A 19,034-nucleotide genomic window follows, 5' to 3' on the forward strand; every position below is an offset into this window, starting at 1 on the left:
TCTTGCTGTCGACAAATGTGAATAATGTGAGAATCACGTATACACAAAACATACTCCCTCCATAAACTAATATAAGAGAATAACATACTGTATTAGTTTACGGAAGGAGTACAAGAGAATAATGTGAGCCTAGGAAAAGTGTAGAGTACAAGAGAATAATGTGAGCCTAGGAAAAGTGTAGAGTTTTTTGGGGTCAACACAAAGTGTTCTGTTCGATTCACAAAGAGGACACTTGAGAATATGTGTTGTAAGATCAATAAACAGGGAGCAGCCGACAATGACACCACTAAGACAATAGAACTATTGAGAGAGGAGATCTTCAACCATGAATTCAGTATCACCAAAAGGTAGAAACAAAATTAAGACAATGCAAGATGCATCTATCCTACCAAATAGATAGAAAGTTAAGCCACTCATGATGATGACTAGTAGATAGATGAAAACAAGCAAGAATTACATTGCAAGCACAAAATTGTTATTCACATGCCTAGTTCCTTCAGAACACAGAGTGGTAACTGGACACGATTCTTGGACTGGAACTGCCAAACAAAGGTGAGTAGGTCGCTCTTACATCACCGCCCGCTCCTCCAGGGTGATATTCTGCATCAGCCCAAAGGCACCGGTACCGGTCTTGGCCGGTTTCCCCAGTGACACGGTCGCCGAAGGGCCGGTGAGGTTGTCCACCTCCCCGTGGTAGGCAGCCTCCATGATGAACCTCGTGGCCTGCTCGAAGCTCATCTTGCCAAACGGCGACGTGCAGAACCGGGACATCCCGAGGCTGTTCATCGGTCGGTAGGAGCCTCCCGAGGTCATGAAATCCGCGGCCAGGCTCAGATGCCTCGGGTCTACCTTGATGCCAAAGGGCTCGAATACGGCCTTCACCTCATTGATGATGGTGGCCCTCGCAGCCTCCACCCCGTATGTATTCAGGATAGCGTGTATGTCGTTAGATTTAAGCTTATGGATGTCCAGGTAGTCCTGCAGATCCCAGAATACCTCAAAGTCCACTCCTGACGTTTGCAGTTGTCTTTCTTCCTTCTTCTTTTTAGTCGGATCGTCTTTCTTCTCTTCTTGAGAGGAATCACCTTTCTTCTTTTTAGTGGTAGAATCACCTTTCTTCTTCTTCTTGGTGGAATCGTCTTTCTTCTCTTCTTCTTGAGCGGAACCACCTTGTACATCTCCTTGAGAGGAATCACCTTTCTTCTTCTCTTTAGCGGAATCATATTTCTCCTCCGGCCAAACAACTGTGCATTCACTGATGCTTTTGTTATGGGATGCACTGACAAATAGGGACTTCAATGTCTTCTGGGCAATCTGGAAAGGCAAAATTAAAATGCATTTTCTATCAGTTTTTCTTTTGTATATGCAAACCAAGCTTGTATGGGGTCAAAAGAGTGAGCTTAAAAACACCCTGTTGTGGGATTGTTAAATCCAGAGCTGCACATACCCATACATAGAGCAGGGTAAGGCTTTTTTTCTTCTCAAATACTGATCAGAGTTTACTATAAACTTCTAAATCCAAACAACGTAACTATGACCCTAGCCAATATCGGTTCTCCTAGAAATCCTACAGTTTCCATTATTACAAATCAAATCTATGTACCAGATCTAAGACACATAAATAGATAACTGCTATGCCATTACTCCAATGTATGACTAAATTTACATGGTGGCAGCAACAGGTGTTTGCCATGACACAACTGAATAGCGTGAGAAAAGTTCAGATCCATACATGGTGGCAGCAACAGGTGCATACGGGGCCAAGCATTTCAATGGCAAAAGGGATACAGTGGGCATGATACAAGTTCACCGGAGATCCACAGTACAGTCAGGTCAACACATGTTCAGAGAGGAACTATTTACTACTACCTCCGGCCCGAATTAGTTGTCTTAGATTTGTCTAGATACGCATGTTGTCTTAGATTTGTCTAGATACGGATGTATCTAGACACGCTTTAGTGTTAGATAAACGTGTCTAGATACGGACATCCGTATCTAGACAAATCTAAGACAACTCATTTGTGACGGAGGTAATATTTTTTAGTTCTGTCGTATTCAGTTACTACCATCTGAAAGGAAACCAAAATATAGTGTTCTGTGTATGATGATGTACCTGGGATAGTAAAATATGTGGTTCCTTGTGCAAGATGTAGTGAACCTCAAATTTTAAATCTGCGCTTTCAACATGAACAGTCAGCTTTAACTTCTTGCTGCGTTTCTGGGTTATCTGTGCCTGCTTCTGCTCCTCCAAGTTTTCAACTGTTTCATTTTTGTCCTTCTTGAGTTTACCAGCTGCAAGCCTACCTTCTAATTTCCCTGTCTTGTTACCAGAATCTGACACATGTTCTTCACTATTCCCTTCTGATTCTGCACCAGACTCAACTGCATCATCGTTGTTATCAAGTTCATATTTTGTCTCCTCTTCAGGGTCACTATTCATACCATCTTCCTCTCCAATATCATCATCATATTCCATCTCATCATTCTCTTGCCGTTTCCTCTTTTCTGCATCAGCTCCCAAGTCATCATTATTTTCATCATCACCATCACTCCCACCAGATTCTTCACCATCAATAGGTCTGCTTTCGGATTCTTCAGGACCTTCTGATTGTGAGCTCTCAGTGTCCTTTACCCTAGTTTCCTGGATTCCACTAACTTTGTGTAGAAAATTTACGTGTTTTTCTATTGCATATTCCATTGCATCAACAAACACAGTTCTCAAGGCTGTTTGGCACTCATCAACTGTAAGTTCCGACTCAGGAGGGTAACACTCTGGTGAGAATAGTTTTAGCTGTAACTTGTAGAGACTCGAAATATGCCCATTACTGTTGTGAAAAGGAATTGTGCATACTTCAATTGCCTCCACGATATCAGCCAACCTAACGCCCCTTAATTTTGTTTCCAGACGTTTAGCTTCATCCCTAAATGTCCACATGTAGAAAGAGTTAGGGCAAGTATCTTGCTAGTTCATATGAAACTTTCTTTTACCTTTATACTGGAAAAGTGGGCATTAGTGCATGTATTTGCTGATATGGTGAAAAAACTGAGTGCAGTTTCACTGGGACTCTTTTTTACTTCTTATACAGGAGAGTTTGATATAACATCATGCATAGAAATTAAACTAAAATTATGAAGCAACTTCAAAATAAAGCAAAAAAAACTCACCTGCTGATATCTTCACGCAGAGGGCACACCATAACAGGCGTACTAATGTTAGCTGATGCTTTCATTAGGATTTCTTGTATCCGAGGCATCCCAAGTGTGACATTCATGTCACCTCTTCCAGCAAGATGAAAAGTGTTGAGCCTGCAGGGCATGAAAAAAAAAGTTTTACACGAATATACCCCAAAACAAATAAAGAAATGGAGTCGATATAGAACTACAGAAGTAGTGGACATAAAATAATTCATACAAACAGATGTACAGAAATGTTCTTACGTCATCTGTGTTGAAGGTTCTCCTAAGGACTGAGCAAGGATCACACCAACAGCTTCACCAGGATCGACAAGACTAGCCATGTACTTGACTTTCAGTAACTTTGTTAGTTCCTGCTCCTTTATGAGATATCGGCAGCGACACTTTTTAAACTTAAGCTCTTTAAGGCAGGGGCACTGTTTTTTAAGAAAATCCTTTGCACGTCCAGTGAGTTCTTCAGGCAGTTTAGTAATGTGTTTGGGCTTTAATAGAAGGGGATCACGATTATAGATCTCAAGCTCATCATTGTACCTCCCAAGTCTGTCAAACACAGCTGTTCTATTCTGTAATTTTGAACAAATTGCAAACATCAGTCCAATCAAACAAATGCATAGAGCAAGGTGTACTGTAGAAACCTAACTTGGCTAGTTTTATAACTGGGAACTTGAATGTCTTACATCTCGTAGTTCTTTAAAGTTATTGAGAAAACTACTTTTATGGACATCAACTCCATCTTCTCCATAGCAGAACTGTATGATTGATCCATCAACATTACGTACAGTGTGATCGTACGAAACAAACAATGATTCAAGACTTTTGATAAGACAACGCTGAAGATATCCACTACGAGATGTTTTGACAGCTGTGTCAATCAACCTGCGAGGAACGAACACAAGCTAAATATCATAACAACAAAAGCCACTGCAGATGTAATAATGGATGGCTCTAAGGAGATAATATATCTAATTATAATGGTGAAGTGAGATTGGCAATTGAGGGTATGAAACTACCACTGTTATATGAGAAATATTTTCTTTTCCACCAAGGGAATATACTCAAAGAGGTAGTATCTTATGTATTAGAAGGAGTAAAGAAAAGTTTACCCATTTCTGCCAGCCATACAATGGAAATAGTACTCTTGAGGGCGGAGACCAGTTAAAAATCTGTCACTGACGAAACCACCAGCTCTTGTATTAGTATCCCATGGTGGAAAGCATGGTAATGACTTCCCAGATACCATTCGTGGAACACGCGCTCCTTCTAAATCTTGTGAGCCTAACAATGACGAGATTTGTGTCATGTTAACCTAGTAAGACAAATGAAGTGGCAAGATGTTAGGGCAAGTAGGTAAAGCAAGGTATCTGCATGGAACAATTCATATATTTCTAGTTCCAACACAGAATATTGCACTGTTCTGCCCTATCAAAAGAAACTTACATCACCGCCTTTTGCTCCAGTAGCAGTCATAAGAGTGAGACAATTTCTAGGAAAGGGCTTTTGTAGACCATATGGAAACATGTTTTTGTTGACTTTAGTTGTTAACTCATTTAGTACACTTAAAATCTTCTTATCCAATGCGACGTTCGCGGATTCTCCTATTCTCCGTACAACCGTTTCGACATCCATTTGCAATTTCACTGTATCTGCATAATACATAAAAATAGTGAATGAGACAAGGTAGCAACTCCAATTTATAGAGTACAAACAGAAAGGCCGCTCTTATGAGCTAAACAGGTAGCCCATCCCATGAATACCATAGATGGAAAGCTGGCTATTAGGATTATGGAAGTATCTTATAATTATACAATCTTACCAGAGGAAAATGATACAGAAGTATGACGATATAACTCGTAAAATCACTAGTATCATGAGAAATATATGAATATATGTGATCCCACATTTATGATAAAAATAGGAATCATCTAGGAGACCGTAAACCAGTTACTGCTCGCAAAAGTGGCCTGCCCAGATTACATGAAATCTCTACAGATCAAAGAAACTTATAAATTGCCGTATACCTTGTTACTTGACGGATGTGGTAGTGGGCTGCGGATGAGAAGGGTCTAAAGTCATAGGTTGCGGGGTTATATCCATGAGATGGGCTCTCTTGATTATGGGTGTATCATGGGCTATGATTTCTAAATGATAGCGCATGTAAAATAACACATGATTTACGATCATCATTAGAATTATATTTCTAGCGCTATATAATATCTTCCAAACAGTTATGTAGATAATCCATAAGAATTACTCCCTCCGTTCCTAAATATAAGACCTTTTAGAGATTCCACTATATACTACATACGGATGTATGTAGTCATATTTTAGAGTGTAGGTTCACTCATTTTACTCCGTATGTAGTCTATAGTCAAATCTCTAAAAGGTCTTATATTTCGGTACAGAGGGAGTATATGTCTAGTGTATAAATTTATTGTATTTAAAAAGAAAATCATCATGATACTATGGTCTGGTCCTACGATCTGATATTGTCAACAGAAAAAGATACTCCCTCTGTCTCAAAACAACGGTCTCAACTTTGTACTAGCTCTAGTACAAAATTGTACTAAGCTTAAGACACTTATTTTGGGACGGAGGGAGTACTTCCTTACCTAATATCCCGATACTTTGCCCACTATGTGATACTTTGCCCACTATGCTTCAATGGGCTGGCCCACTACTTCTGGCCACTGCAACCTCAGACCTGGGCACCCTTAAAAGTGTTTCGGGGCCAATCCTGGCGATTAGGTAGGTGCGGAAACTACCTAGGTGGCCCTCGTGCTGACTTTTGGAACACTGTTCACATACCAACAAGGTTTCTGCTTTTCAGGAGTATTAAGAACATCTTAAGAGAAGGGCAGTAATTTTTGGAGGAATTGCTGCTTTGTTAGTTAGCTAAGTTTGAGTTTCTGTTCTTGTACCCATATTCCATGTTTTCGTGTTTTCTTTAGACCTGTGAATTATTTTCTTCACTTCCTTCCCTTAGACCCCTAAACAATCAAACCTATTTTTCTCACCAAATAATGGGATTGAGGATCTGATGCTCCCATAGAGCATCTCTGTGAGAGAAAATCGAGTGCATGTAAGTTGTTTTGGCTAGAGCACAAGATATTTGCTGTAAAGATAGTATTGAACAAACCTTTAATATCACCATCTCCAGTGCATGTAAATTCCCTATGGGCTTGTTTACTGTGTTCCTCACTTCCCGACAGAATTTTCATCCTCTGCTTATCTGACTCTTGGGATAGTAAAAGATCATCTATTCCACAAGTAAATCCATGAAACTGCAAGAATTTAATTAACCTTAGACCAACAGTAGAATTTAATTTATCTTAGACCAACAGTTACATAAACACAATGAAAAAATACAGCGCGAAGAAACAAGACAAAAACCTATTGACAGTGGGCCAAAACCAAAGGGAAACTAAATACAAAACAATAGAATAGTTAAGAACAAAGGGAAAACAATTAGGCCATGGTTTAAACACAAGGGGAAGTGCATATCACGTTTTTTTATCATTTGCCCCACTTTACTTCCCACTTTGATCCATGTGGGGGCCCAGGTGAAGGCAGGGCAAATTATCAACTGGGCACGTAATACCCCCCCCCCCCCCACCCCCCTTGGCACTAGGACTACTTAATCCCCTGACATTTAAAACATGTCATTCCACCCTCAACCTTTGCAAAAACGGGCAGGTAACCCACCTTGAGAACACAAGGCTACCCCACCGACACCCAATCGGCGAACAACCACTCACACCAAACAGTGAGGGTCCACCAGTATAATCACATTCTCTTTATCTCTTCTCTATATTCCCCTTCTCCACAAATGGCGCAAAGAACAGAAACACAATCAAACTCCAACTTTTGAGTTTTGTTCCATTACTTCTACAATTTACACTATGACATGACGAAATTTCATTAAAGAACACACTTCCGCGCCTACAGTATTATCAATGCTCTGAAAAAAAACAGATCTCTAACTTTTTTATCACCAAGGTTTCACGGTTCAAGAACAGCATCTCACCTAATAGCAGCAACACGAACTGAGGCTACAAACTGAATTTAATCTGGAAAGAACAGTGATGTGGCTAAAGATATGTTAAATCAAGCAAAGATGAGGAACAGCAAACGGCCTAACAGCAGCAAAAATTTGGAGTGCCGTGGAAGAGAGAAGGCGGGGAACAGGGTTGCACAGAGCAAAGAATGCACATGGGATCTGGACTCACAAATAGGCCTGTTCGATTTTATCATATAAAGCCGAGTAACGGCCACTTGCCGCATCACGTCACACGATAGCTTTCCAAAACTGCTCACGGAGTTCTACTGGTTTCAAAGGTTATGGTGATGTGTACATTTTTTTCTAAAGCCTAAACCATAGTGATTGATTAGCCATGGACAGGGGTAGTCCAAACTTGACATGGGAGTCCTTAAAGAGATATCTGAAGGACTGGAATATCACCAAAGATTTAGCCATGGACAGGGGTGCTTAGGCAACACAAAAGTAAGTTGTATTGTATTGTTGTGGCAGCTGGATAATTTTTTCACATGATCCACTGCAGAATGATGATATGGTTCAGTGACCAAACGTTTTCAGTTTGCCTCTTCAGCGCTATACCGAGAAAAATATGGCTCAAACAGACAACTCAACAATGGGTTGGCCCATTCAAAGTAGATTGATGTGCAGGTTCAGATCGGCTTTCCTTTTCATTTCTTTATTTGTTCAGGTAGCCTGTCTAAATGAATTTCCAAGGCAGATTATCTAGGAATTTTTTATTTGCTCCAGATAGGAAATGCTGCTCAGGAACATTAAAGGAATACAGTCTTGAACTAAAAAAGGGTAACTAAAGAATACTAATCAGCACATCTAATGGCTAAAACTGGCTAAAAAGTGCTCCATTTGCCAAAACATTTAAGAAGCATGTCTAGGTCTACGAATACTACTCCCTCCGTCCGGAAATGCTTGTCGGAGAAATGGATAACAATGGACGTATCTAGAACTAAAATACGTCTAGCATCCATTTCTCCGACAAGTATTTCCGGACAGAGGGAGTATTTGTTGCTACTTCACTAGAGAGTTCAACTGGTACAACTGTCTTAGTGGCACCAAATTCAAGAAAGAGTACACCTAGGGCTACTGTCTAGATGTTTTGACGGTTACCTGCAAGAACAATGTAAACAAGCGGCTGAATATCGAGAGCAATCTTCCAGCTGTATCCGCACCATAGAGTTCATGAACTGTATGAACTATCCCGTAGTTCCCGAACTGCTTCTTATCTATCATGCCTGTTAGGAGCTGATTATCATGAATACGTAAAACTTGTTCTTCAGGAGCTCTAGCAGTTTCTTTTTGTTCTTCAGGAGATTCCTGTCCTTGAGCACTAGCCTTTTCATTTTTCTCCTTTTTTGAGGAAATAGCCTTTTCTTTTTTCTTCTTTTCTGAGCAAACAGCCTTATCTTCAGCAGCAACGCACTTTTTAGGTGTTAGATATTGTACTGGAATCTTCCCTTCCATCTCCACAGTAAATGGTGGGTGACCTTTTGTTAAATGGTTCAAGATGGTTGTTATGACCTGTAGACAAAATAAAAACTTATACAGCTGAGTCCCAAGAAATGTCAAGATCAAGGCCAACAGTGAAATAAGTTCTGTTGTACAAACATCTTGCCTGTTTTCCCGTCCACAGCAGCTTTGGCTTCAAAATAGCTGGACTAAGAAGTTCTAATGTATCATCATCATTCATAATAGATACCCTTTTACCAGATTGACAAGGACTTCGAGCTGAGGACACACAAGACCCATAGACAAGCTGACTATATTCCTCACGGCTTAATAATGTGCCCACTTTTGTGAGAAGAACAGCACCAACAATGTGGTCCTAAAAATTAAAGAAATATCAGTTATTGCTTGTTAATATCACAGGCATGGCGAGTTTGCTAGATAGAATAGATGCATGTGACAACTGACTATACAACAATTGGGATGACTGTTGAACAGTTGATATGACTACACAGCAGTGGATATGGCAATACTAAGTACTCCATGGTGAAACTGTGTAGAAGAACAAAAATCTGCATATACATAGTATTACCTGAATGAGACCTCTGACAGCCTCACCACTCCTTGGACCAATGTACTGCTTATTTGCATCAACGATGTTGATGGCTTCAGCACGAGATATTTCATCTTGCGGAAAGTGCACGTTCATTTCATCCCCATCAAAATCAGCATTGTATGTGCTAAAAAGAAACACAATTACTGGATCATTTGATGCAAGCAAATGAAAATAGCAGGGACATATGAAAATACCTGCAATTGGCATAGTGCATTCGAATTGTCTTCTCTCCAGCCAACACACGAACAACATGGGCCATCATGCTGGGCTTGTGAAGAGTAGGCTTCAAATCACAAAGAGAGGGATTAGAGATGTAGACTAATAGTTCACTCTATCTACAAAAACTAAGTGTTAATGTTGACACAAAAATCCTATAGCAGTATGATCGGCAGCAAAGTGGTGAGTGGTTGCAACTCCAGACAAAAGTTTGCTGTTAGATTCTGATGTTCATGTCTTGACTTAAAAGTGAAACACCTCCTGAAACTGGCAATTCCAAAATTATGAAGTTGGCCTGCCAAGTAGGGCTACAAGTCATGGGCCTTATGTCGTATGCACCACTGCAGTTAATCTGGGTATTTACTATCATCTTAACATTTAAATTAAACCTTGAGATGAAAGCGTTTTTTGCATGTACCTCCATAGACCCAATATGATTTGTATGTTTAGCTCTATGTACATAAAAGAATGAAGAAATTAACACATCAAAAAATGATTAGACTCCCTCCGTTCCAAAATACTTGGAAGTTCTAGGTTTGTCCTAAGTCAGACATCATTAAGGGTATGTTTGGTTGGTGTCCTCGTCCTTTTACGCCTGGCCTGGAGCATGCCTGCAAGTTGCCTGGACTGTGTTTGGTTGGAGTCCAGAGAAGCAGCAGCTAGCCTGGCCTGGTGAGCATAAAATATTACTTAGCCTGGACCACAACCAAGGCTACTTGATTAGCCTGGCTCCGGTGCAAGGAACCGGTTGCCTGGGAGCAGCCTGGCGACAAGTCGTACGTTTTAATCAGCTTTTTCTTTCGTGGGCCAGCTCTCAAATGAATCATTTTTGCACTAAGCTTTTCTCAGGCCAGGTACACAACCAAACACACCATGCCCGACCAGGCACAAAACATCTAGTTGTCAGGCTGCGCTCAGGCATCATTTTTTATCAGGCATGAAAGCCAGGGTGCAAACCAAACAGGCCCTAAGTCTGACCAAGTATATAGAAAAATATGATAAACATAGAACTTCGTATTTTGGATCGGAGGGAGTACATCACAATGCTGCAAATAAATTATAAATGTGTATTTGTGTGGAAAAAGTCGAGTAGAAGAAGTATAACAACATTCAAAGCCCCACTTTGCTAAAACAACACCGAAATGAGATTGAAGGATGTCTTTCCTTGATTTTCAAGTATGCTGCTGAAGAAAATGGAATGTTAAGCATGCTAGCAAAATAATATGTATACCTGTCTGTTGACCAGTACAACGTCACCATCTTGAATATGTCGATATACAACTTTGCTTTCAAATTCACATTTAGGGTCCTTCCCTGGTTGAGAAATTGATCCTCTAGAAGCTGCCAACATCTTGGCAATGCCACGACGTTTGGAATGGTCATCCTGTAATCTATACATGTTATTGTTAACCTTGAAGTGTGTCGCACCAGGATGAATTTCCGGGCCATTATTTATAGCTCCCTGTAGCTTTTTGGCATTCCAGGGCGTCACTTTCTGCGCAGGAAAAAAAATCATGATGAATACTGTAAATTAGATACAAAACAAAGAAAAGCATGGATACAGGTTAACATATCTACAAAAAGGGTAACATCTTCTGTACAATGGTGTATTCTCTCTCTTCCTTGCATTGCCCAAAAAGGTGGAATGCAACTGCTAACTCAACAATAACAAAAAGTACCTCTTATTTAATAACTAGGAAACAATCCAACTTCCATGTTGTTCAAATTTCAAGAATAAAGAATACATCATCATCAGGAGTGATGCACTTTATTGGATAGAATAACACTAGTAAGATAGCATGCAAGAATCAACAGTGGTGAAAAAAAAAGGCTGGTGGATATTTCAAGTATATTTAGAGCACAAACATAAACATAACCATAGAAATTTTAATTGAATGTCAATACAGAAGAAAATGCAGGTCAATCCATGAAGAAAGTACCTCAGGATAAGTCAGCTTTGAAGCAGCAGCAGGAGGAATCCCAATTTCGTTAACAGCCAAAAACGGATCCGGAGATATAACCGTCCGGCAGGAATGATTAACTCTCTTGCCCATTATTTTCTGTCGAACAATCCCGGTTTTCTTGTCCACCAATTGTCGTACACCATGACCGTCTTTCCCGCTTTTTACTGCCATCAGCATAAACATTTCAAAAGAGAGGGACTTCTTAGTGGGGGTGAAGAAAATGAGCATGATGTATACGTGCATGTAAGACCAAGCCCGTTAGTGAAGGTAATGCTACAGTAAACATAGGACTTCTACGAAAAACAATCATAAACATCATGAATGACAACAAATATCTGCATGTGCACCATAATTCTTTGCTATAAAAAAATCTCGTTCTGAAATACTCCCTCTGTCCAGAAATACTTGTCGGAGGAATGGATGTATCTAGATGCATTTTAGTTCTAGATACATCCATTTTAATCAATTTTTACGACAAGTAATTCCGGACGGAGGGAGTAATATATATAATCCTGAAACTGAAGTGATCTAGTTGAGAAAAGAGGCAAGAAACTCAAGGCAAAAAGAACTCTACCAAATTATAAGAAACATAATCCAATTAGGGTCAAAATTGTTGAAGCAAGAAGCAGCCCAATCAATATAATCATGAATTGCAATATATGACTGTGTCTAAACAACTGAGAACAAACTGGTAACAGTTAGCCATGTATAGCATTCCGAAACTTGATTCAACCAGTTTATCTAAGTACAGGAATCCAGAGATACATGTAACATGTTTCCGTCTTTTTTAGATTTTGCCGAGGGTCAGAACATAAAGGGATGATCTATAATTCATTGAAGGAAAGAATGCATACTAACCAAGGCCTTTACTGTTATCATAAAATAAATTTACACTTGTTTGCAGATCCCTCCATCTTGTAAGAATATCCATGTGATTCGGATGGACATTGTCATGCTGTAGCGCAAGATTGGCCTCTTGCACTTTACTTAGCATAACATTTTGTGGATGTTCCATAATCTATACCCAAAAAAAGTTAAGCATGATTAGTTTACAAGAAGACTCAATCAATTAGACTAACTATGGTCTACTTACTCCAAGGCTAGAGCTAGTTGAGGGACGGAATCTATTTGGTGGCACAAGCATACTCTTCAAGAAAAACATCTCATAGCCCCTCCTCTTTTCCGATACACATAAATTCTGCTGGAAGTCACATAGTAACATGCAGAACCTGGCTTCCTTTTCCCACAGGTCTTTGAGAATAGATTCAACCTGAGCAGTTCAAAAAGAAAGAACTCAGTCATGTGCTGCCTGTAGAACGTGCACAAGGCATCTCAATGTTACTTCAAAATCAAAAGGAAACAAAAAATGTAACCTCCGTAGTCAAGAGAGGTCTATCATCAGAAAGGCCTTTTGTTTGATTGCTTGATGCTTTAACTCTATCATCCGTAAGACCAGAAACACCAGTTCCATTTGGGTCGGGAATATGGCCATCTCCTTCAAGATTATAATCAGTGATTGCTTTTCTTCTTGCAGCAGAACCATCTGTACCCTGCAAATCACGCACAACGAGGACAAAATAATGTCTACCTTTCATTGGTTAAATTGAACTTTTTGTCGCATTTTCTATTTACCTTTTGGTTGGAGTATAGTTATTGTTGGGTTTCATCTAGTGAACAGGAGGAATAATAGCAATATACAGAACCACAGTTTGTACTAAAATATGGCCGTGTTTTTATCCTCTGTCCTAATGTGCCTAAAGTTATTAGTCCTAAAAGCATTGAAATTCAACACATCTTGAGCAGAAGCAGGACGTAGCAGGTCGGGTTTTTCAGACAATGGCAGTGATACAGTGCTAGATGATACCTGAATCGTGAGCCAACCATATATCTGGCATTTGACGGACGGGCTCTTCATGCCGCAGTTTGCACACTTGTTCACCCGCTTCTTCATCAGCTTGGAGAAGATAGAATGGGCCTCTTTCAACTGGATGGATGTCCATGTTTTGTTCCCACGGTCAGATGGGGACGCCGGTTTATCAACGGAATCGTCCTCGTCCATTTCGAGGCTTTCCACGGAAACAGCGGAATCTTGCAAGTTCTTGGCCTGGACAACATCGCCCCTCGCCAGCAGCTCAAGCTCGTGGGCGTACCTGTCTACCTGACAATCATAGAACAAATCCATGGAAGGGGAATTATGACATGAGCACTGTGGGGGTGGATGGATGGATGGATAAGGAGACGAGGGAGGGAGGGGGGCGTGCGTACGAGCTGGGTGCTGAGGCGGAACTTGCGGCAGGTGAAGCAGGTGGAGCGGAGGAGGTCCCGGAGGGTGTCGAAGAGCAGCGGGTTGAAGAGCGGCTTGGAGAGCTCGATGTGGCCGAAGTGGCCGGGGCACTGGCTGAAGTTCAGCGCGCAGGTCTTGCAGCTGCTCGGAGTCGGGGCGGCAACAACAGAATCAGCTATCAGTCTACTAGTATGCTGCCGGAAAGAAAAGGCTAGAGAAGAGGGAGAAGGGGGGCGGCCATGCCATGGCTTTGCTTACTTGTCGTTGGCGTTGACGGGGCCCATGGCGGGGTCGAGCAGGCCGCCGGGCACGGGGCAGTTCTTGGCGTCGAGGCGCTCGGACCTGGTGAGCCGCTTGACGCTGAGCCGCCTGACCTCGTCGTCGGTGTAGAAGCCGAAGAGGATGGAGTCCACCTCCACCGACGTCGCCTGCTCCTGCTCCTGGTGAGGCACAACAGACACACACACACAAGGACGGGGTTATTACGGCGTGAGAAATCGCCGGCGGGGAAGGGGAGGGAGCAGGAACTCGCCATGGCGCGCCGCCGCCCGAGGGGGAGAGGCCGCCTGCCGGCGTTGGAGGGGAGGGGAGGGAAGGGGTGGGGAGGGGGGCGTCGGAGCGGTTCGCGGCGGCTAGGGTTTTTGCGAGAGGGTTTAACGCTCACCACCGCGGCAGGCCCATCATAACAAGCCCATGGTTCACAGCGTGCGCGCGCACGGGGAGGTGGTGGCGGTAAGTGGGCTCGCTGTTCTGAAAAGAATAACCTGGCTTGACCCAACATACCAAATTGATCGGCCCGTCTGTCTTAAATAGCTACTAGTACAATCCACTAGCTAATTTTCGTCTTCATGTAACAACGATGCCACATCATTAAATCATATATGGAGTCATAAGTTACATTTTTCATTAATCTTTTCATGCAAAATATATCATTTCATGCATTATTTTTTCCTAGGAATTAAGTCATGTAAGAAAGTTTTATAAACGCGTAGGTGTGGGGTTAATTTAGAATATATTAGACCAGGAAGCAGAAAGAGTGTTGCAATTCAACATAAAAGACTGGATAACAGATTCACATCAGTATAAAAGAACAACAAGATTTTTCTAAGTCAACACTTTAACAATGCTATGCGCTAAAGGGCTACCCAAATATCTCCCATGTTAAAACATTTTCACATACTCAAAACTTCAATGCACGTCAGTAAATGGCTTTTATGAGAACTCGAAGGCGATTCTCACATTTGGAGACACTGGTTAAGAAAAAGGAATAATTATGATAGTTAATTCTTGGGCAGCAATTTCTGGAATATTTGAGAAGTAATACACACCATAAGAACATGGAAGGTGCAAGGCTCTAAACTAACCTTTGCCACTTTTTTACTGTAACTCTTTGTAGCTTTTTGGTCAACACAATCATAACCATAGGAGTTAGCCATTTTGTAAGACATCTAATACAAGCTCTAAATAGAATTGAACCATTTCATACCCATTCTTCATGTTTTTTTTCTTCACACATTTTAAACGCCAACCTATAGATGATGCCAATAACTTGCTTAATTCAGAAAATGCAAGAGGTTACATCGGGAATGGCAAAAAGGGACATTTTTTCAATTTGTTTACAACAGATCTGCATGAAAAAAACAGTATACATCTTTAGATATCTGATGACACACGTTAGACCTGACAACACGGGTACGATTCTAACGACCATCATTCTTCCTTTCCCCAACAAAAAATAGGTAACAACCATGGTAAATAACAAGTTATATAATTCACTAATGGATCTTTGGAATGGCATACCTATGGAGTCAAATAAATTACTTGGCGTGGTTGGAGCTCCAACCTCCATGGCCTCATGCACCTTCGGTATCTCTAAGGCACCAGTGACTCTGAAAGATAAAGTATATGTATACAACAGATGATTGGAGAATTAATAACTTCAAAGTTAAAACAATGGCAATTGCAATATGTCTTAACTTAACTTTTTTCTGCAATTTGAAACAATTAAAGGTCATGACCAAGCCACTATTCCATCGAGGTTTGCAATACGCAACAAACTTAGATCCGATTAATGGTAAAAGCATGTGTTGAGTTAGTAATATCACCTACCGTGAAACATAGGGTTCTACTTTAAAACAATGGAATTACACTTAGAACTACCTAAAAATGTGAGAGCCGGTTAGTCAATATAATTTTCTAATGCTTCTTCTTCTAACAGGCAGCCTTAGTGAATGAATAAACATTTGATTGCATAGCATTTTCATGACCAGAATATGGCGGCTCACCAATCTGATTGATAGGCATCTTATCGATTGAACAATTCCACCTTCTATCCCGGTAAAAAATTAGCTTGAGACAAAAATAAAATCCCAATTTCTGAAACTCTAGCATCGTGCAAATGTACATCAAGGAATCATTTTCCTAGAAGACACCCTACTGCTGAAGCAGAAAAGTAATATGCATTTATTGATAATCAATAGGTTTCCCAAGGATTTTCTTCTCAAATAACAAATGTATGGTTATTTTCCAAAGCTCACACCAAATGACCACAATCCCATCACCGGAACGACTTCATTTAAGGGCTTTCTTTGTAAAAACTGGAGAGCAAATGCTTCGGCCGTGAGAATGCATAATAAATTTCCAATATACGATGGAAGTCGCTCCTCAACCACTTGAAAGTGCAGTCATGCCCTTAATCGTGTTTTGGTGTTGCTGACAACACACATATAGATAACTAATCACTAATCCCCTTTAAGCTGTTGTTAATGATCATGTGTTGATAAGGACAAGCTCATGTGCTAACAAGGACAAGATCAAGATAAGCATTCCTGAGCACTACATGCTTGATTCTTGTGGATGTTCACATGATGGACAAATGAAGATGAATACATAAGCTAGGCTTTCCACATTGTGTATGGGAGAGCTACTTGAAGACTTCATCATGTCTTGCTTTCAACTTGAGCCAAGAAGGAACAACAACATCAAGCTCAAGCGAAAGGGCTAACTCAAAGGTATCAGTTCCTTTGACGTTAGTGGTGCGGAGTGATGATCAACGAATAAAAGTATACACTCAAGTATGGATCATCAATACCCTTTTTATGATTCTTGAGTCTTTAGGGATCCCGCACTATTAATAGGGGATCACAGGTTTTGCGATGAACTTGCTCAAACTACATCTCTACTTTTGTGCTCATACCACATCTCCACTGCTCGGCTTTGATCTCAAAAATAGAACCAATGCCTCGGACATCCGGCTTCCTCCGGACGTCCGAGGGCCGGACGCCCGACCACTTCGGAAATCCGGAACCTTATACCAGAGCCAAAGTCTCGGACATCCGGCTCCCTCCGGACGTCCGAGGGCCGGACGCCCGACCACTTCGAAAAACCGGAACCTTGCACCAGAGAAATCCAGAGTCATATAACTCGGACTTCCGGCCTCCCCCTGTCGTCCGAGGGCCGGACGTCCGACCACTTTCAGAATCCGGTGCCCTTGAACAGAGCTGAACTCGCAGACATTTGACCCTCTCTTCGATCGTCCGGTCCCTGTTCGTCTATACAGTGATTCCTGATATCTATACAGTGGTTCCTGATATATATATACATCCCTCGGACGACCGACCCCTGTCGGACGTCCTACCCCTTGTGGGCGTCCGGACATCCGAGAACTGTCGGACGTCCGACCACTGTCAGACTTAAGTGACCCCAACGGTCACTTTCCCCTCTCCACTATAAATACCCCCTCCCACTTCGTGTGAGAGGGCCCAACACAGCCATATCCTCATAAGAACACATTTCTACCTCACACACATTTGCTCACACCAAATCTTAGATCCCAAGAGCATTTGTGAGCCCCTTTGAGAGTTGTTCCAATCAAAAGATAGATCGTCTCCCTCTCCTCCTCTCAACCCAAGCTATTTGAGATTTGAGCAAGTTTTGAGCATTCCCCGTGATCTTGTTACTCTTGGAGGTTGGAGACTCCTAGGCGGTAGGAGTTCTTCGGAGAGGAATCAATCTGTGTGATTACCCCCGAAAAAGTTTGTGAGGGTTTGGAAGCCACCTCAAAGACTTACCACTAGTGGTTGAGAAACGCCTTCGTGGTGTTATCTCAAAGGGAGATTAGGGTGAGCCTTCATGGCGTTGGTGTGCCTTCGTGGTAACATCCACCTCTCTAACGGTGACTAGCTTCCCTCCAAGGAAGTGAACATCGGGATACATCTTTGTCTCGGTGACCTTGGTTATCCCTAACCCTAACTCCTTACTTGTGGTTTACTTGTGTTACTTGAGCATACATACATTGCATATTGTTTGTGCTCATTATATTGTGTTGGCTATTTCTTTGTACAAGATTAATCGTTCAAGCATACCCTCTATATCCACACTTCTCACTTACAGCTTTTGATATATCGTGTGCTATAGGGTGATCTAGTATCTTGTGTCATTCACCTACTGGTCGTGTGATATAGCTCAAGTAAGTTTGTGTAACTTACTTGTGCTTGTTAGTAACCGTGTTGTGTCCATCTTGGTAGATCGTGTTGTTGGTACACGTTGCGGTGCCTATTGCATTTAGGATTTGTGCTTGAAAAGTATCCTCTTAGTTTATTTCCGCATTAGGTTTAAGCCAAATCCGAAGAAGTTTTTAAATAGCCTATTCACCCCCCCCCCCTCTAGGCGTCATCGTTGTCCTTTCAATTGGTATCAGAGCAAGGTCTCTCTTTAATTAGGTTTCACGACCTAGAGAGTATCGATGTTGACTATTGGATTATTGCACAATGACACCTTTGACTTTGATGGCACAAATTATACCCTATGGAGAATTCGTATGATCCATCACTTTCGGGCCATGGGCCCAAATACTTTACGAATTGTTCTTGTAGGGATTGTCGACAAAAAGGATGATGCATCTTCATGTACTAATGAAATGTATCTTGATTGTGAGGCTTTTCTTACCATTCATCGAACCATAAGTCCTGAAGTGTTTAAGTCTATCTCGACTTGCAAGTCAGCTCATGAAGTTTGGACTAAACTTGAAGATATATATGGTGGGTCCAATCTTGATGAAGACGATATTATGATGAAGGAGTTGGTGCATGAGCTCTTCACTATTTTCGATCATAAAGAGTCCACCACTACTTCCATATCCGATTGCTTGCACACCTCAGCATCTTCAATCTCACAAGGTAATGACATGGTGAGTGAAGAAATGTATGTTGATGAAAATGTCATAGCCTCTATGGACACGAGCATATCTAGCACCACACATAGTGT

The 19,034-nt window shown here is 41.4% G+C and overlaps 1 protein-coding gene across 1 annotated transcript; it reads right to left on the reverse strand.

The window, feature by feature from the left end:
* Positions 1-278: 278 nt before the first annotated feature.
* On the reverse strand, positions 279-14,366 carry LOC123394932 (DNA-directed RNA polymerase I subunit 1). Its single transcript, XM_045089822.1, has 21 exons — positions 14,302-14,366; positions 14,028-14,209; positions 13,751-13,910; positions 13,350-13,643; positions 12,859-13,035; positions 12,579-12,755; positions 12,344-12,503; positions 11,462-11,649; positions 10,753-11,016; positions 9,500-9,588; positions 9,282-9,429; positions 8,859-9,068; positions 8,354-8,764; positions 6,332-6,476; positions 4,633-4,838; positions 4,299-4,501; positions 3,873-4,071; positions 3,439-3,758; positions 3,166-3,306; positions 2,114-2,921; positions 279-1,314 (listed from the first exon to the last, which is right to left on the reverse strand). Exons 1-21 carry the CDS (start codon positions 14,302-14,304, stop codon positions 568-570), a joined length of 5,232 nt encoding a protein of 1,743 aa, XP_044945757.1. The 5' UTR covers positions 14,305-14,366; the 3' UTR covers positions 279-567.
* Positions 14,367-19,034: the final 4,668 nt, after the last annotated feature.

The sequence above is a fragment of the Hordeum vulgare genome, chromosome 5H (assembly GCF_904849725.1).
Source record: "Hordeum vulgare subsp. vulgare chromosome 5H, MorexV3_pseudomolecules_assembly, whole genome shotgun sequence".
In the NCBI taxonomy this organism is placed as follows: Eukaryota; Viridiplantae; Streptophyta; class Magnoliopsida; order Poales; family Poaceae; genus Hordeum; species Hordeum vulgare.

Excerpts from the sequence above, each read along its gene's own strand:
- LOC123394932 (XM_045089822.1), bottom strand. Across the intron at positions 12,756-12,858 it reads GACCTCTCTTGACTACGGAG|GTTGAATCTATTCTCAAAGA; the intron begins GTTACATTTTTT and ends TGAACTGCTCAG. Across the intron at positions 3,759-3,872 it reads ACTTTAAAGAACTACGAGAT|AATAGAACAGCTGTGTTTGA; the intron begins GTAAGACATTCA and ends TCAAAATTACAG.